This window comes from Labrus bergylta, chromosome 16 (assembly GCF_963930695.1).
Source record: "Labrus bergylta chromosome 16, fLabBer1.1, whole genome shotgun sequence".
Lineage (NCBI taxonomy): Eukaryota > Metazoa > Chordata > Actinopteri > Labriformes > Labridae > Labrus > Labrus bergylta.
Genome location: NC_089210.1, coordinates 21,333,524 through 21,348,208, shown reverse-complemented (window position 1 = coordinate 21,348,208; position 14,685 = coordinate 21,333,524). Strand labels below are relative to the sequence as shown.

The 14,685-nt window shown below is 41.2% G+C and overlaps 3 protein-coding genes across 3 annotated transcripts; 2 read left to right on the top strand and 1 right to left on the bottom strand.

Annotated features, from left to right (window-relative positions):
* The first annotated feature begins 43 nt into the window (after window positions 1-43).
* On the top strand, window positions 44-6,504 carry slc25a17l (solute carrier family 25 member 17-like). The gene is made up of 9 exons (XM_020636284.3): window positions 44-429; window positions 593-653; window positions 1,301-1,367; window positions 1,661-1,815; window positions 2,075-2,191; window positions 2,298-2,443; window positions 2,748-2,843; window positions 3,370-3,452; window positions 3,554-6,504. The coding sequence occupies exons 1-9, from the start codon at window positions 355-357 to the stop codon at window positions 3,699-3,701; spliced, it is 948 nt and encodes a 315-aa protein (XP_020491940.2). The 5' UTR covers window positions 44-354; the 3' UTR covers window positions 3,702-6,504.
* An 8-nt stretch (window positions 6,505-6,512) lies between these two features.
* Window positions 6,513-11,381, bottom strand: dxo (decapping exoribonuclease). Its single transcript, XM_020636211.3, has 7 exons — window positions 11,230-11,381; window positions 9,655-10,136; window positions 9,295-9,521; window positions 8,199-8,418; window positions 7,962-8,097; window positions 7,749-7,843; window positions 6,513-6,849 (listed from the first exon to the last, which is right to left on the bottom strand). Exons 2-7 carry the CDS (start codon window positions 10,122-10,124, stop codon window positions 6,729-6,731), a joined length of 1,269 nt encoding a protein of 422 aa, XP_020491867.1. The 5' UTR covers window positions 10,125-10,136; window positions 11,230-11,381; the 3' UTR covers window positions 6,513-6,728.
* A 21-nt stretch (window positions 11,382-11,402) lies between these two features.
* Window positions 11,403-14,447, top strand: LOC109985875 (inactive serine/threonine-protein kinase 19). The gene is made up of 7 exons (XM_020636302.3): window positions 11,403-11,544; window positions 12,029-12,124; window positions 12,881-13,023; window positions 13,112-13,347; window positions 13,604-13,701; window positions 13,828-13,975; window positions 14,157-14,447. Exons 1-7 carry the CDS (start codon window positions 11,523-11,525, stop codon window positions 14,200-14,202), a joined length of 789 nt encoding a protein of 262 aa, XP_020491958.1. The 5' UTR covers window positions 11,403-11,522; the 3' UTR covers window positions 14,203-14,447.
* Window positions 14,448-14,685: the final 238 nt, after the last annotated feature.

Genomic DNA, 14,685 nt, shown 5'->3' with positions numbered 1-14,685 from the left:
AGAAGAAGAATGAAGAAAGTCGAGAACAACAATTTGGCAGCAGAAGAAGAAGAAGAAGAAGAAGCTGTCAACCCGGCTCAACCAATGAATGGAGACTGGGAGGAAACATTGCTCGACAGTTTTCTTCCTACATTGATCTCTCTTTCTAAACGCCTTTGCTTTAGTAAATACCATGAAGTAGAAGCCGGGTATGTTTTTTTTAACCCCTCCCCACTTCCATTGTTTTTGAGCTTGTAAAACCAGACCGAGCACCAGCGTACCTCCCCTCCCGGGTCGCTCCGAGGTTACTTTCGGGCGTTTGTTCTTGTTGTGTGTTTCTGGTTTGTGGTCTGAACGGCGGGAGACGCTGCAGAGATGTCCGACAACGGTGGCACAGCTGTCGGCCTTCTGTCCTACGAGACGCTGGTTCATGCTGTGGCAGGTGCAATGGTGAGCAGAGCAGAAGTGACGACATGAAGTGTGAGAGGGCTTGTCTGCTCTTATCTTACGAGACTAGTGTTGAAAATGAGGAGTGACGGAGCATTTTTCACATTTTATCTGGTGTTAATAGTTGTCTTACTTAATCAGTGTTGTGGATGCATGTTTCTTCTAGGGGAGTGTGACAGCGATGAGCGTTTTCTTCCCTTTGGACACAGCCAAAAGCAGACTGCAGGGTGAGGTGGAGGTCTTATCATCTTGACCAGAGGTTACGTGATAGCAGCAGCTCGAAAAATAACAATTGATTAACTTTGATGTGTGAAGGTGTTCTTCATTATGGATGAAGTGTTACTGCATCTCAAAGCTGAACACACTGCAAGAGACACTTCATGTTGCTTTACGTTCATGTTTCCTTTAAATGATAACATGACAAACATGACAAGTAACATAGAGGACAAACAGGAGCAACAGTGTAAACACTGAAACAATGAGACTGAAGGCGATACAGTTGAACATGATAGAGTTTATAAGGCTCTCACTAATTCATTGTTGTGTTATAGGAGAACCTTATAAGAGGAGATAAAGAGGATAATGAGAAGCAGCTATAGAAAACAAAAACAAATAACAATGTTTGAAGTGACAAAAGAACTTTAACATCATACTAACACATCACACATGCAATAACCCAAATTTATTTCTAAAATTATTCTCAAGTGAAAGTGTTGTGTGTGATGTTTGTTTTCCTGCAATGACAAAGTGATACCCTATTTGGCGATTTCATTCTCGTACATGTGTTGACTGTTTTCTGATATAAATATTTGCTGTTCACAGACGTCTTCACTGACTTTTTTTTTTTTTTTTTTGCCACTTTTTGTATTTTCAGTGGATGAGAAGCGAAAGTCTAACTCGACCCCGGTCATTCTGGCGGAGATAGCAAAGGAAGAAGGCCTGTAAGTATGGATATGTGCCGTCCAATCACAGCACAGTCATAAACACAAGCTTCCTGCTTTTACTTTCAACACTCACTAAAGCACAACTACAGTGTCGTTCTAATAGTCAGTAAAATGCATCTAAATAAAAGTCTTCATGGTCAGTTTTTCAACAGAACTGCTCATTAATAGGGTATGGGTCCATGATTGGCAGCTTCAGTTCTAACCCCTAAACCTGCTCTCTCTTTAGGCTGATGATACACACACATGACTGAACGCTGACTTTCAAAATGACCCTCCTCCCTTTCTCCCAGTCTGTCTCTGTACAGAGGCTGGTTACCCGTCATCTCCAGTCTCTGCTGCTCCAACTTTGTCTACTTCTACACCTTTAACACGCTCAAGAGGCTGAATGCAGCGGGACAGATCAAGTCCAGACCTGGCAGAGACCTGCTCATGGGGGTCGCAGCAGGTAAATGAATGTACAGTGACGCTTACTGTAAATAATCAGTAATAATCAGTGTTGAGCAATTAATCCTGAAAGATTTTCAGTTCTCAAAGAAATAAAAAAAAGAAAAGTAACAAATGTTCACATGTATGAGTTTCATTTGACAAATCTCGTCCTAGTTCTAGTTTGCGTTAGTTATAAAAACAGCAGCTTTTTTGAGCTAATGATCAAGGCGATGTGTTCAAAAACAGTTTAGAGAGCTGACCGCCTGTTGTTCATGCAGGGGTGGTGAACGTGCTCCTGACCACGCCCATGTGGGTGGTCAACACCCGACTGAAGCTGCAGGGGGCCAAGTTCAGAAACGAAGACCTCCAGCAGACCCACTACAGAGGCATATTTGGTATGTGATATATTTTTATTTTTACACTCTCACAGTTCAGATGAGCTCTTCTTGTTTCTTCAGCGTTATCTAACCTTGCTGTGTCGGGGGGGGCTTTCCCTCTCAGACGCTTTCTCACAGATCATATCCAAGGAGGGTCTAGGAACTCTGTGGAACGGCACTCTGCCCTCCCTCATCCTCGTGCTCAACCCGGCAGTACAGTTCATGATTTACGAGGGCATGAAGAGGAAGGCGGGCAGAGGAGGGAAGAAGGTGAGGGGACTAAAGAAAGATATTGCAGTGTAAAATATGATATTTCAAAATCTACAGAAGTTCAGATCCAAGTCCAAAAGAGTGAGAAAGACAAACTTAAAGGTCTCATATTACCCTACTTTCTAACAGTTTAAATGAGTCTCAGAGCTCCCAAAACATGTGTCTTGTTCTAAATCCACTCTGATTCTGACCCCTCTGTTTCAGCCCTGCTCAGAACAGGCTGTTTCTGTGTCTGTAGCTTTAAATGTAAATGAGCTGTGTCTGACCACGCCCCCCTCTCTGGAATCTTTGTCTCCTTCTACAGATTTCCTCAGCAGAGATCTTTCTCATTGGAGCCATCGCCAAGGCCATCGCCACCACAGCAACATATCCTCTTCAGACGGTCCAGGCCATCCTGAGGGTAAAAGACACCTCGTTACCCAAAGTTTCACTGAAATGTCACAACAGAGTAGTTCCTGTTAGAGGATCTGATGTAGGATATCAAGTATTTTGTATCGTAATCTCCTTTAAACCGAGCAGCAACCTCTGGTGTTGAAAAATGAAGCCTGAGGCGGAAGTGCAAAAAAACTGCATTCTTCGAGGGTCTGCTTGAGGCTGGCCCCAGGAGCCATGGAAGTCACACCTCATTTTAAAAGGCCCTTCTGACATAGTTGGACTGTGGGTTGTGGGATTTCTTGTGGGATTTGTCGACTGTAACAAAAGTCTTGAGTCATGTGTTTATCTCGTACATGTTTAACTGTAGATTTAGAAAATGTAAAGTTAGTACTTAAAGTATATTGAGTGGTCTAACATGTAACTAATGATCAAATCATCATATATTGCTGACCATGCAGATATTAGAGGTGAAGTTTATCTTCAGACTCTTGTATCAAACAATGATCACACCTGAATAAATAAGGTAAACCTGCTGTGTGCTTCTCCAACAGTTCGGACAGTACAAAGGTGACGGCAAAGGCGGCGTTATCGGAAGCCTCTCGAGCATTTTCTCTCTGCTCATGGACAGAATCAGGTGAGTGAGGTCATGAACAGAAACATTTTCACACAAAGAGCACGCTGTTGTGGATGTCGTGATTGCAGGTGGCTGATAAACACCTCTTCCCTCTCTAACAGGAGGTATGGGGCCCTTGGTTTGTACAAAGGCCTGGAGGCAAAGCTGCTGCAGACGGTGCTGACGGCTGCACTCATGTTTGTCGTGTATGAGAAGATCACGACTGCTACCTTCAAAGTCATGGGCCTGAACAAGAAACTGAAGCACTGAATGAGTTGAGAACAGCAGTAAGTACATTTGTCTTCAGCAGGTAAAAAAAGAAAAGAAAAGAGAATGCCACTTTGTTTGTGTCACAAAAGCGTTAATAAGAGATGGGCTTGGTGCCTTTAAATAGCCACAGATTCCCACACTCACCCCAAACATGCAGCAGAACCAGGTCAGCGTGTAATGCCTCTAATGCCCTGTTTTTTTCTTAACCTTTTGTTTGGTTCTTTAAGTTCAGAGTGACCTTAATATTTATCCGCTGGGAATTCTCGGTGGAGATTGTCCCAAGCACTTAATAGGAGCTCTAAACTGGTTTGATTTTTGGAGGTAGAGGAAAGAAAATGTGTTTCACAGAGTCCAATGAGGCTGTGAAAATGTAATTAACCCTCATTTCAGCTGAAATCCCAGACATATGAAGTTTGAAAGCAGAGCTGAAGAGGCTCCATTTTGAATGAAATGGACAATATCGGAGGCAAATTAATATAGGAATTCTTTAAATTTGAACTAATGTTGTAACAAAAGAATTTAAAACCAGTTGCTTTGGGAGAGAAAAAAAAACCTATTTTTAAAGGACAAGTTAAATGTTTGGAGAAAGAGAAAAAAATCCCTTCCCGTAAAGAGTTCAAGTTATGAGAGACTAATAATAACGCTGTCATTTTGTAAGCGTTTTTTAATGCTAAGAGATTCAATCTAACCAAGTCAGCAGCAGGGGCGCTGGTGGCACGGTAGTTAGTGCGTGCGCCCCATGTACGGAGGCTGTAGTACTCCAAACGGGCGGCCCAGGTTTGAATCCGACCTGTGGCTCATTTCCCGCATGTCATTCCCCACTCTCTCTCTTCCTGTTTTCCTACTCGATCCACTGTCCTATCTCTCCAATTAAGGCATAAAAAGCCCAAAAATAAGTCTTAATAAGTTAAATCTTTCTTCGGTTAATTTGTACAAAAATCTGTGAAACCATTGATTGTATATAAAGACGGACGATGCATCCCTACCTCCCCTCTATTGTACAAAAAATGAAGCCAAAATTACATATTGTGCTGGTGATGTCATTTGGAGCCAGAGGCCGTGCAGGAGCGACTGCCCTGTAGAGCCTTGGAATCGATGATCTTCCCCTTCTGCTGACCTAAGCATAAATTTCACTCGCACATAAAACGGCAAAGATCCAGCATTAAGGGGGTGGAGCTTTTGACCTATAATGCAGTCGGGCAGTAAGGGGAGCCCCTAATCTTTGGCTTCATTTTGGGGAAAAAACTGGCACGTCGTCCATCTTTTTATACAGTCTATGTGGTTGAAACTAGGAGGGTTTGCTGCTGTTTTCCTAATATTATTTTTGAAAACAGGAATGAATTCGTCCTGACTAAGAACCAGCTGTTTCTCCGTCACTAGCTGTTGCTAACAAAGATCGGTCAGCCACCTGAGATAGCTAAAACGCTCCTGACACACGAGTGGTATCAATATTCTTATCTACATTTTCAACAACAAAGGGCACAAGTGATTTCCCCTAAAATGTGGCTTTTGCTTTAACATAAAGCAAAGGCCAACGAGGCGACTTCATTCATGGATGTTTCCTTGCTTCTGGACCATTCTCCTCAATCCCTGTTTAATGTGTTTACTGCTAATGTAACGGAGGTGAAAGGAAACCTCATGAAAATCCAGCCAGATCAGAAACATGTTTTAATGTGCAGACTTATGAACTCTTTATTACACACACAGTAGCTGTAAGAATAAGGCTAACAGTGCAGCTCTCCCATTAATATGTATGAAACTGTGTACAAAGTACTTTTTCAGCCGTATGGTTTGATTTAAACAATTTTAAAACATGAATGAAATAGAAATGGTAATAAGTACTTAACCTTAAACACCAAGTGAACAAATACTGCAGTGGGTACAGTGTACCATAAAAACCTGAACTATGATCTGCTGTTAGTGCTTTTATGACTGTCGATGATTTACACAAACTCATGCTGCACTTAACTGTGCACCGTACTCATGATTGTATCGGTCTGTAAAGAGTTTTTGTCATGCAGTGTCTTCCAGTATACATACCTCTGCATCCTGTTCTGTGTGAGATAGCGAGGGCTTGAAGTTATTTACAGTATTTGTTTTTTATTACAGCGATACTTGAATGTAAGTTTCTGCTGCCTTAAAACGATTTAACGGTTGATTCATTCCTTTTTGTTGCTGTGAAAATGTTTGGTTGATGTCTTAATATGCACGTTTTACTCATGTTAAATCTGACTTTGTAGCATCAGCCTTAAAGGTCGTAGACTTTGGACTGTTCGGTGCATCAATGGCCTCCTTAGTAACTGTCACGCTGTTGAAAGGAGGCATGACATCACTTACCTGATGTGGGCTTCACCTGTTTTACAACATGCCTCAGGTGAACCCGATGATCTAAAAGTCTTTGGTTTGTGTTTTAGTTATTCAGGCCTGATTCAGACTGTAATGAACCAAGTGTGAAATAGGCATGAACAGGAACATGACGATAAGTCAGTGTGGCATTATGACCAAATAATCTTTGTCTAATGATAACTGTACTGTGTTGACTTCTGAACTCAACGCTTTGTAATAACAGAGGACAAGGGCAGTGGAAAGCAGTTTGTGAGATACTATCTTGGAAATGTTGTTGACCTGAAAATGTTTTGTAACCGCTGATCAAATACTTACTTGAAGTCATTGTCTTTTATTGATATCATGAAATTTTTTTTAACACTCTTTCCTCTTTTGTTTGAATTGACAGAGTATTGTTTGGGCTTTAAATTATTGTTATAACAAAAGAATAATAAAGTGTGACCAAAAAAAAACAAAACGCTTGAGCTCTCTTCAGTGATTTATTTAAAATCTCCACATGCAGGTAACGTTGTCACCGCTGAACGAATAAAAGACAAAAAATGCAACCAGAGGAACATGTAGTAGAACATCAGTGGGACACAATGTGCAACAAATCCACAGAGTTTGGTAAATACTCCTCCATTGGAGGCTGAAATGAAAAGTCACAGTTGGTCTGTATCTTGTAAATCAGGACTGATGCTGTTAGTCTTGACTTCTGGTGATCCCCTCCAAATACCACCGAGGCAGAAAGGAGTACTGGGAGTCTCTGTGGATGGAGAAGGTCACATCTCTGTGGGGCTCGTAGCAGAACAGGTACACCACGCTGGAAGGGAGACAAAGGAATCAGCAGCTGAGTCTCATTTCAGGGGTAGCATCCTTCAAAGGACACAGTCTTTATAGCCTGTGTGGAGCGAACTGAATCGAGACGGTCTACCAAAGATTTCCAATTTGCCTCACCAGCTGCCGCCACTGTCGCCTAGCAACCTCAACAGCAGCACGTGATCGAGCTAATGTAACTTCACCTTCATTTGGAGGTTCAGGGCTCCTCGTGTTTTTGGTAGCTAATGTATTTGTTTCAGTTGAAACCAGTCACCTACATTTAAAAGTGACGCACTCAGCCGCTTTAAAGTCTGACAGCTCGTTCGAATAGACATGCAATGAATCTCAGGATACAATATGTTAGGCCACAGAGGAACCTTTGAAGGAGCCTTCAAAATGGGACATCCTTCAACAGGCCACTGAGACTTAATCGGCCTTCAAATGCGCCCTCTGAAGGATGCAGTCACTAAACTGGGACCCAGCCTTTAAAGCTCCTGTGATGAACTCTCAATTTGCGTTGATTTTGGCGCCCCCTGTGGACAAAGCTACATGTCTTTTTCCTTTTTGCTGATCATGTGTAAGAAGTATTTTCTGGGTAAAAAAGTAAATCTCCTGACTTTTGACAGTCAAACCGATCACTCACTGTGGATCTTTGCCGTGGAAAATGTCAACAAAGGTTGTTTCTGCGACAGGATGTTACTCACTTGGTCTGACTACCTACCGACCAGCAGCCATTAAAGGCCTTTAAACTTCAAAGAAATTAACAATCTTGATGCTCACGTCTTGTTTTTTCTTTTTTAAGTCATATAGAAGCACAAGTTTTAATTTCAGTCTGTCACATAACCATTTTAAAAGTCCTCACAGGAGCAAAACGTATGCAGCCTAACTGAACAACAAACTCACCTGGGATTGTCTTCAGTAGCTGTTTGCTTCACAAACGAGAGGAAATCACAGCAAAAGTTCATACACACTGTCGGCTTCCAGCAGTTGTGTTCATTCTGTCCAGAAGAATAAAGAAGACAGAATGTGCAAACTTAACATATAATATAGTGATCTTGTAATTGTGCTGCGTTTTCAGTGAGCAGCTGTTTGTTTCTGCTAACATCTTCTCTGTACCTTGATGAGATGTGACATCTTAGAGATGGGAAAAGTCTCCACACCGACGACCACTCCTTCATGATCCCTGAAACCGGCCACAACCCGAGGGACCCCGGGGAGAAAAGACTGAGCCCACCACTTGATCAGTTTGAACCTGAGGAAGGCAAACATCCCTTGTTAATAAATCAGATATCCAACCAGGAGAATGTCATGAATAAGTGAGCGACGTGAGGTTTCACTGTTTCAGCATTTCACCTGTGGAAGTTGCTGCGTTGTTTCGGGGTGCAGATCTCCGCAGAAGTCTTCAGCTCGACGTAGCACGCAGGAGCAGCCGGAGCCTTTGGGTCTTTATCCCGGCAGTCCACCTCCCCGGAGAACAGGAGTCTGTGATCCGCAAGCCGAGTTTGTACCACGGTGCAGAAGGCCTCATTAGTGTTCACCACTCCGCCCGGGTCAGGTGAGCTGTGGACGTCATCTGCAGGGTCAAAGGTCAAAGGTCAACATCTGCTTATGAGATGAGATGAGATTCAACTTTATTGTCATTACACATATACAAGTATAGAGTAACGAAATGAGGTTTGGCATCTCACCAGAAGTGCAAATAAGCAGAAAGTGCAAGAGTCTGTGCTATGTACAGTAATTACAAAATTTACAGATGTAGACTAAAAAAAGTGAATTATTAGGTATATCTGGATGGCTGGATTAATGGGATGCTATAAATATAAATAAATGCTATAAATAAGTAATGCTATAAATATAAGTGTATTCTTGGGATTATAATATACAGATTAAGATGCAGTGAGCATGCTATACTAGTTTACAGATAATATAAAGAATATGGACATAATATGAACATACTATAATACAATAGTATACTATAATACAATAATCACAGCATTTGATTCTAGTTTGTGGTTCAAATGTAACGAGACAAAACTGGAACGTATGAAACCCCAAGACTAGTGACAGTAATGATAAATAATGAACACTGCAGGCCAAAATTATGTGGAAAAAAACTGAATTTGAAGTAAAAATTAAATAAACAAAATTAACTTTTACATCAAAATCATAAGTGAAACTTGTGAAAAAGCGAACGAGACCATCCACATGAATATTGACTAGTTCTATCTGGTTATTTTTGAAGCCTAAAAGCCCTGTTAGGGGGTAAATGTGAGACAAAGTCATGAACGCATGCTACACAAACAGCCTGTTTGACATTTTCAACGACAAAGATTCTTGGTGATTGAACCGCCGGACGAGGTGGTTGATAAACAGAATGAAATGATCATTCATCTGTAATCAAAGTTTGGAAGGAAAACAACATTTTCTTTAATCCTCTGAACGGACCAACCTGCACATGTGTACTGCTCAAACTTGTATCCCCAGTACATCATCTCTTCATGCCTCCCGGTGCGGCTCTCTCGATCCCGTCGCGCAGCCTCTGTTTCCACCTCGCTGATGTACAGCGTGCCCCTGAACCGTGTGACCGCCAGCAACCAGCCCTCCCGCGCCTCGTAGGGGGTCGTCAGAAGCTTGGTCAGGTGGCCGCGCCATGTCACAAAGTCCACATCTAAAGCACTGCGAGAAAGGGGAGGTCGATTAAAGCATATGATTCAGACAGGTAAAGCAGGTGGCTGGTAACTGTGACCAGGAAGTGACAACATGAAAAGCACAAAAACAGTCAGAACAGTAAAAACAAGGTGACACTCACCATGATTTGTCCGAGGTCACCTTTGAGCTGAGCTTTGATTTATTTGCTAAGATCCACCGCAGGATGTGGTCCAGCTTCTCCTTCACGCTGTCGTCTCTCTTTATAAAGCGATCCCTGTATCCATCCCTTAGATCGAAATTCGGCGTTCTGTCCGGTTCCACGTAGTACCTCAACTGTCGGCTGTCGTTAAAGAATCTACGCTCTGAGTCGAGGGAGAAACTTCCCACCTCCACGGGCTGTTTGTACACGGGAAAGTCTCTTTCATACAGTTCTCTTCTGGTGCTCAGACACCGGGAGCTGAGGGGGTTCGGCCCGGGAGTCGGCCCAGACTGCTCGTGGTGCTGGTGGTTTGGTCTGAAGTGTTTGCTCTCACAGTGACTTCTTCCACTGGCCTCTCCTTCTTTTTGGTATGCTGAACGCCGTTTCTGGTGGTGATTGGAGTTAGGATGGTGAAATTTTTGGGAGTCCATTGCTACCTAGTTCTAAATAAAATTAAAAAAATGAAACAGGTAAATAACTGTCATTAGTTTTTTTTAAGGATAGATCAGTCAGTCTCAACATCTTTCTCAATATAGCCAAAACACAGGAAAGATTAGATTTATGTCAACCAAAACTATCCATGTTTCACTGCTGTATGATCTTTCCTTTTCTCCAAAGAGCTGTCATTGATACCTTAAGATCTCCTCAGCCATTCTATTGGCATGTTTTCTTTAATCTTTCTCAATATGTTGTATGCACATGGTTTGTACATTTTCTTACTTGTAAACGCCATGCTGTGAATATTTACAATTTACTTGGTCAAAGTTTTGCATATCCCTACCAACGATTCTTTCCTGCATGTTGTTACCCTCTCTCTCTCTCTATGTTTATTTATTTCATCATATCCATGGGCTTGTATAAAGTAGTTTTGAGGTTTTTAATGTTCAGTTTTAGGTATTGTTAAGTGTGTGTGCTAATTTAGTCTTACATGCCCTTTGTTTTAATGTAGTATGTCAATGTGTTTGTCTGTACATGTGAATAAGGTAAACACATGGTCACATTCCTTGTGTGTACCCACATACTTGGGGATCATTTTTCTTGCTATTTTTTTTTATTCACCAAAATACCAAAGCATACTCCTTTGTGGAAAAAAACCCACTGACTGTTCATCTTTGAAGCAGAAAATGTCAACAAAGGCTGATTCAGAATTGCAGCGCTTACAGGCATTAAATATAATAGCAGTGAAATGATCAATCTTGTTGCTGATGGTTTTGTTTACTTGTTCTGGTCACAAATATTGATTCCAGTCTGTTTCATTACCAGCTAAAGACTCTTCATAGTAGCTTTATTTTTGTGTATTGTGCACACAACAAAAACCTTTTATTTGTGTTTCTTAAGCCTCATAACTATCTGTGGTGTGTTAATATGAAGTCAGACTTGTCAGTAATGTAAAGATGTAAAACGTGTTGTAGGTCGTGTCTGCGCTGCGGTGTGAAACATGTACACGCTTGTTTTTATAAATGTCTCCTTTGCTTTGCCAACGAGCGTTTTCTGTCATATTATTTAAACTACCAAATGAAAAAATAATAAACCTACCACAGTCAGCATACACAAGAAAGTAGCAAACGTCAGCAAACGTCATCCCATTAGTAAACACGATTTCACGAAAAGATTTCACGTAGCTACATAGCTAGCGAATGCTCACAACAAACACAATACTACTTCCGCATGCAGTTCCTCAACCGGCCGCTGAGTGACAGCAGAGAGAGAGAGCGAGAGAGAGACTCACACCTGAGAGGCGACGAAGAAGAAGACGTTTAAAGTTGTTTGTTGTAGCTGCTCAGTAAACTGGTTATTTTTAAACAGGACTGAAGTTATGTTCGGCTTGTATGACTGATAAAACTCGAACAGGTGAGAGTTCATGAGTTATATGTAATTTATTATTGTATGTATTTTCGTCTTATATTCTTGTATTTGTTAAATGTTCATGAAATCTGCGTTAGCTGGCTAGCTGGATTAGCCAACAAGAGCAACAAACCAATGAATGAGCCATGAACCCTACACCTAAACCTCGTGTTGAAATGTGTGTATGTCATCAAAAATGTGTTTTCCCAAGTTGCTATGTTGGTTTAAAAGCTTGAAAAGAAAATTTAAGTCAACTATATCCCGGTCATAGTTAAATGTGCTAATGAGACTCCTGTGGGAAACGCTGTTGTCACACTAATGGAGCAGAAGCTGTTTAATTTAACAACCTTTAAAAGAGGAGTAGGATCACTTAATTTATGAGGGGTAGTTTTATATAAAAGTCAATTTGTTAAATTATGGCTGCTGATTTGAGTTGAAAAAGCAGCTGCCTGGTTGAACAGGTGAATGTCATGTTGTCTCTGTCCTCCAGGTATGAACAGGAAACGGGCTCTGATTTCAGACACTTTTAAGTTTAAGAAAAGAAGAAATGGCCCTGAGAAGTTTGGAGCTGTCAGTGAAGAAAATGGTAAGTGAGAGCTTATAAGCTATTCAAGTTATTTTTGTCCAATCTTATAATTCTACAATTCACTTAGCAGACTCTTTTATCCAAAGCGACGTACATCAGAGAGTAAGAACAACACAAGCAAGGATCTAGAAAAAAGGAAACAATGTCAGTAAGAGCAAACGATCAGCTTTGAGTCTGATTGGACACACAGGTGCTGACAGGAAGTGACCAGAGGCAAAGCACAACATTGAGGGCAGTTCTTGAGAGCTCTAATCAGTATAGAAACCATCTTATCAAACAAAAACCATCGTCATTACCATCATCATCATCATCAATAATATGGAGACCATCATCATTAAGTTAGTAGGTATTCAGGAAAGAGCTGGTTCTTTAGCTTTTTCTTAAAGATGCAGAGGGACTCTGCAGATCCAATGGAGTTTGGAAGTTCATTTCACCACCGGGGGGCGACAGAGGAGAAGAGTCTAGTCAGCGTCTTAGGACCCTGTTGTGAAGGTTGGATCAGACGTCTTTCATTGGCAGAGCGTAGTGGGCGGGAGGGAGTGTAGACCTGGATGAGAGAGTTAAAGTAAGGAGATGTTTTTGTCGCTGTTTTGTAAGCAAGCAGCAGAGTTTTGAATTTGATGCGAGCAGTAACTGGGAGCCAGTGTAAGGAGATGAACAGCGGAGTGACATGTGCTCTTTTAGGAAGGTTGAAGACCAGTTGTGCTGCTTATAAGGGGATGTAAATAATGTTTCAACTATTTCTACCCCATAAAGGACCAACCAACATCAGATCCACCCTCGAGTACCTCATGACATTGTTCCCCAGGAAGCTCTTCAACGACACTTTGCCTCAAATTGTTTTCAAGCACCAGCTCTACAGCATACACAATGACAAGACTTTGGTGGATAAGGAGCTGGTGAGATATAATCATTGTCAGAAACGTCATGTTTTCATCTTTCTAAATGTAAAAAAACACAACTCACTGTCCTTATTGTGCACAACAGAATAAACTGCAGGAACACGGAGAGCTGCTGATGTTCCAGCTCGGGTTTCATGCGGAAGCTTTCGGGCTGATTTTTGCCTCAGATTATAAGGCCAAAGTGCTGGCTGGAGAGGAGGGCAGAGTGACAAGAGCCACGGTGGAGAAGTTCTTGGAAAAAGTGGTGTCTTCTTGCACAGATCTGAGCTTCAGCAAAGACAAGATGCTCAGGGAGTTCCTCTTCACAGACTCTGAAATTACGTAAAGAACTACCCCAACCTATCTTTTGTTGTGAACATTTATTTGAATAACTTCTACTTTAAAACAAAATCTGTTTCATAAAACTAAAGCATGAATAATCTCATCAAAACAAATTCATTTGATGTAAAATGACCTTTTGAATTGCTTTAACTGTGTCTTAGGGTTTTAAGATCTTTTCTCTTGTTTGATCAGTGAGTGAAAATACTAAGATGTCACACCAAGACTGAAGCACATACTTTATTTTCTCACCATCTAGGCAGTTGGTTAAGTCCGGAGTCCTGACTGTGAGGGACGCCGGCAGCTGGTGGCTGTCCATCCCCAATTCTGGAAAATTCACAAAATACTTTCTACAAGGTGGGTGTAAAGAAAGCCAAAGACATACTTTAGAGTTTCTACAGCCCTAATAGTTTCCAATCTCTACGCAGATATTTGACAGTAGCTTGCTATTGACAGTTCTGTTTTCTTTTGCCACCTTTTTAGGTCGTAAAGCCGTGCTCGGCATGGTTAAGAAGTCCAAATATAGTGAGGTCCTAAAGGCAGAGTTGGAGGAGCGGCGAACAAACTCACAAGTGAAATTCCACATGAAATACCACATCCACGACATCGTTGGTGCAGAGCTGGTAGAAAGGTAAGTGTTTGTTCTTTCGTTTGTTGATTCTCAGTAGAGCTGTGGTGTAACTTATATAGCCTACATGCTAAATGTCTGTTGTTACTAAAACTTTTTTAAAAAACAGCACGGTTCATCCCCTTGTATCAGAAATTGTACTTTACTATGTACTTTACACAGCTATAACTTGTTTTCTTCACAGTATACCCACAACATCAGGAACTTTGTTGCGATTTGTTGACTCCTGAATGACAGCAACAGGACGGGCTGGTCGGTTCTCGATCGAAGCCAGTGAGCGACTGAAGACGAAAGATGCATTAAATGTACAAAGATCGTTTGTATGAGAACTAATACTGAATTAATTTAAGTTTTTCAGAATTTGATTCTGTGCCAAATGTATTATTTAAAACCTTGTGGGTTTATGACTCGTCAAATATGTTGACATGACCGTGTCAGGTTTTTGATTTATCTTGTAATAAAGATGACTGTTGAACATTTAGATTTTTTTTTAAATTTAGGACTACTTTCATTGTAAAACTATACAAGATTAACCACAACTATTTTTAGACTGTTTATTTTGGGGCTTTTGATGCCTTTGTGTAGAGACGGCAGAGAGTATAATGAGACCTTTAATGAACCAGAATCTGTTGTTCACAGTTCTCACTCATCAGTACCTCCTCATTGGATTCTTAGTATTTGAAGTGTTGAGGGGAAAGAGGAACAAATAGACA

Coding starts and splice junctions, on each gene's coding strand:
- slc25a17l (XM_020636284.3), top strand. CDS start 355: ATGTCCGACAACGGTGGCACAGCTGTCGGCCTTCTGTCCTACGAGACG. Junction 654..1,300: donor AGCCAAAAGCAGACTGCAGG/GTGAGGTGGAGG, acceptor TTGTATTTTCAG/TGGATGAGAAGCGAAAGTCT. Junction 2,192..2,297: donor CCACTACAGAGGCATATTTG/GTATGTGATATA, acceptor TTTCCCTCTCAG/ACGCTTTCTCACAGATCATA.
- LOC109985875 (XM_020636302.3), top strand. CDS start 11,523: ATGACTGATAAAACTCGAACAG. Junction 13,348..13,603: donor TTCACAGACTCTGAAATTAC/GTAAAGAACTAC, acceptor CTCACCATCTAG/GCAGTTGGTTAAGTCCGGAG. Junction 13,702..13,827: donor CACAAAATACTTTCTACAAG/GTGGGTGTAAAG, acceptor CCACCTTTTTAG/GTCGTAAAGCCGTGCTCGGC.
- dxo (XM_020636211.3), bottom strand. CDS start 10,124: ATGGACTCCCAAAAATTTCACCATCCTAACTCCAATCACCACCAGAAA. Junction 9,522..9,654: donor GTGACCTCGGACAAATCATG/GTGAGTGTCACC, acceptor CCTTTCTCGCAG/TGCTTTAGATGTGGACTTTG. Junction 8,098..8,198: donor CAACGCAGCAACTTCCACAG/GTGAAATGCTGA, acceptor TGCCTTCCTCAG/GTTCAAACTGATCAAGTGGT.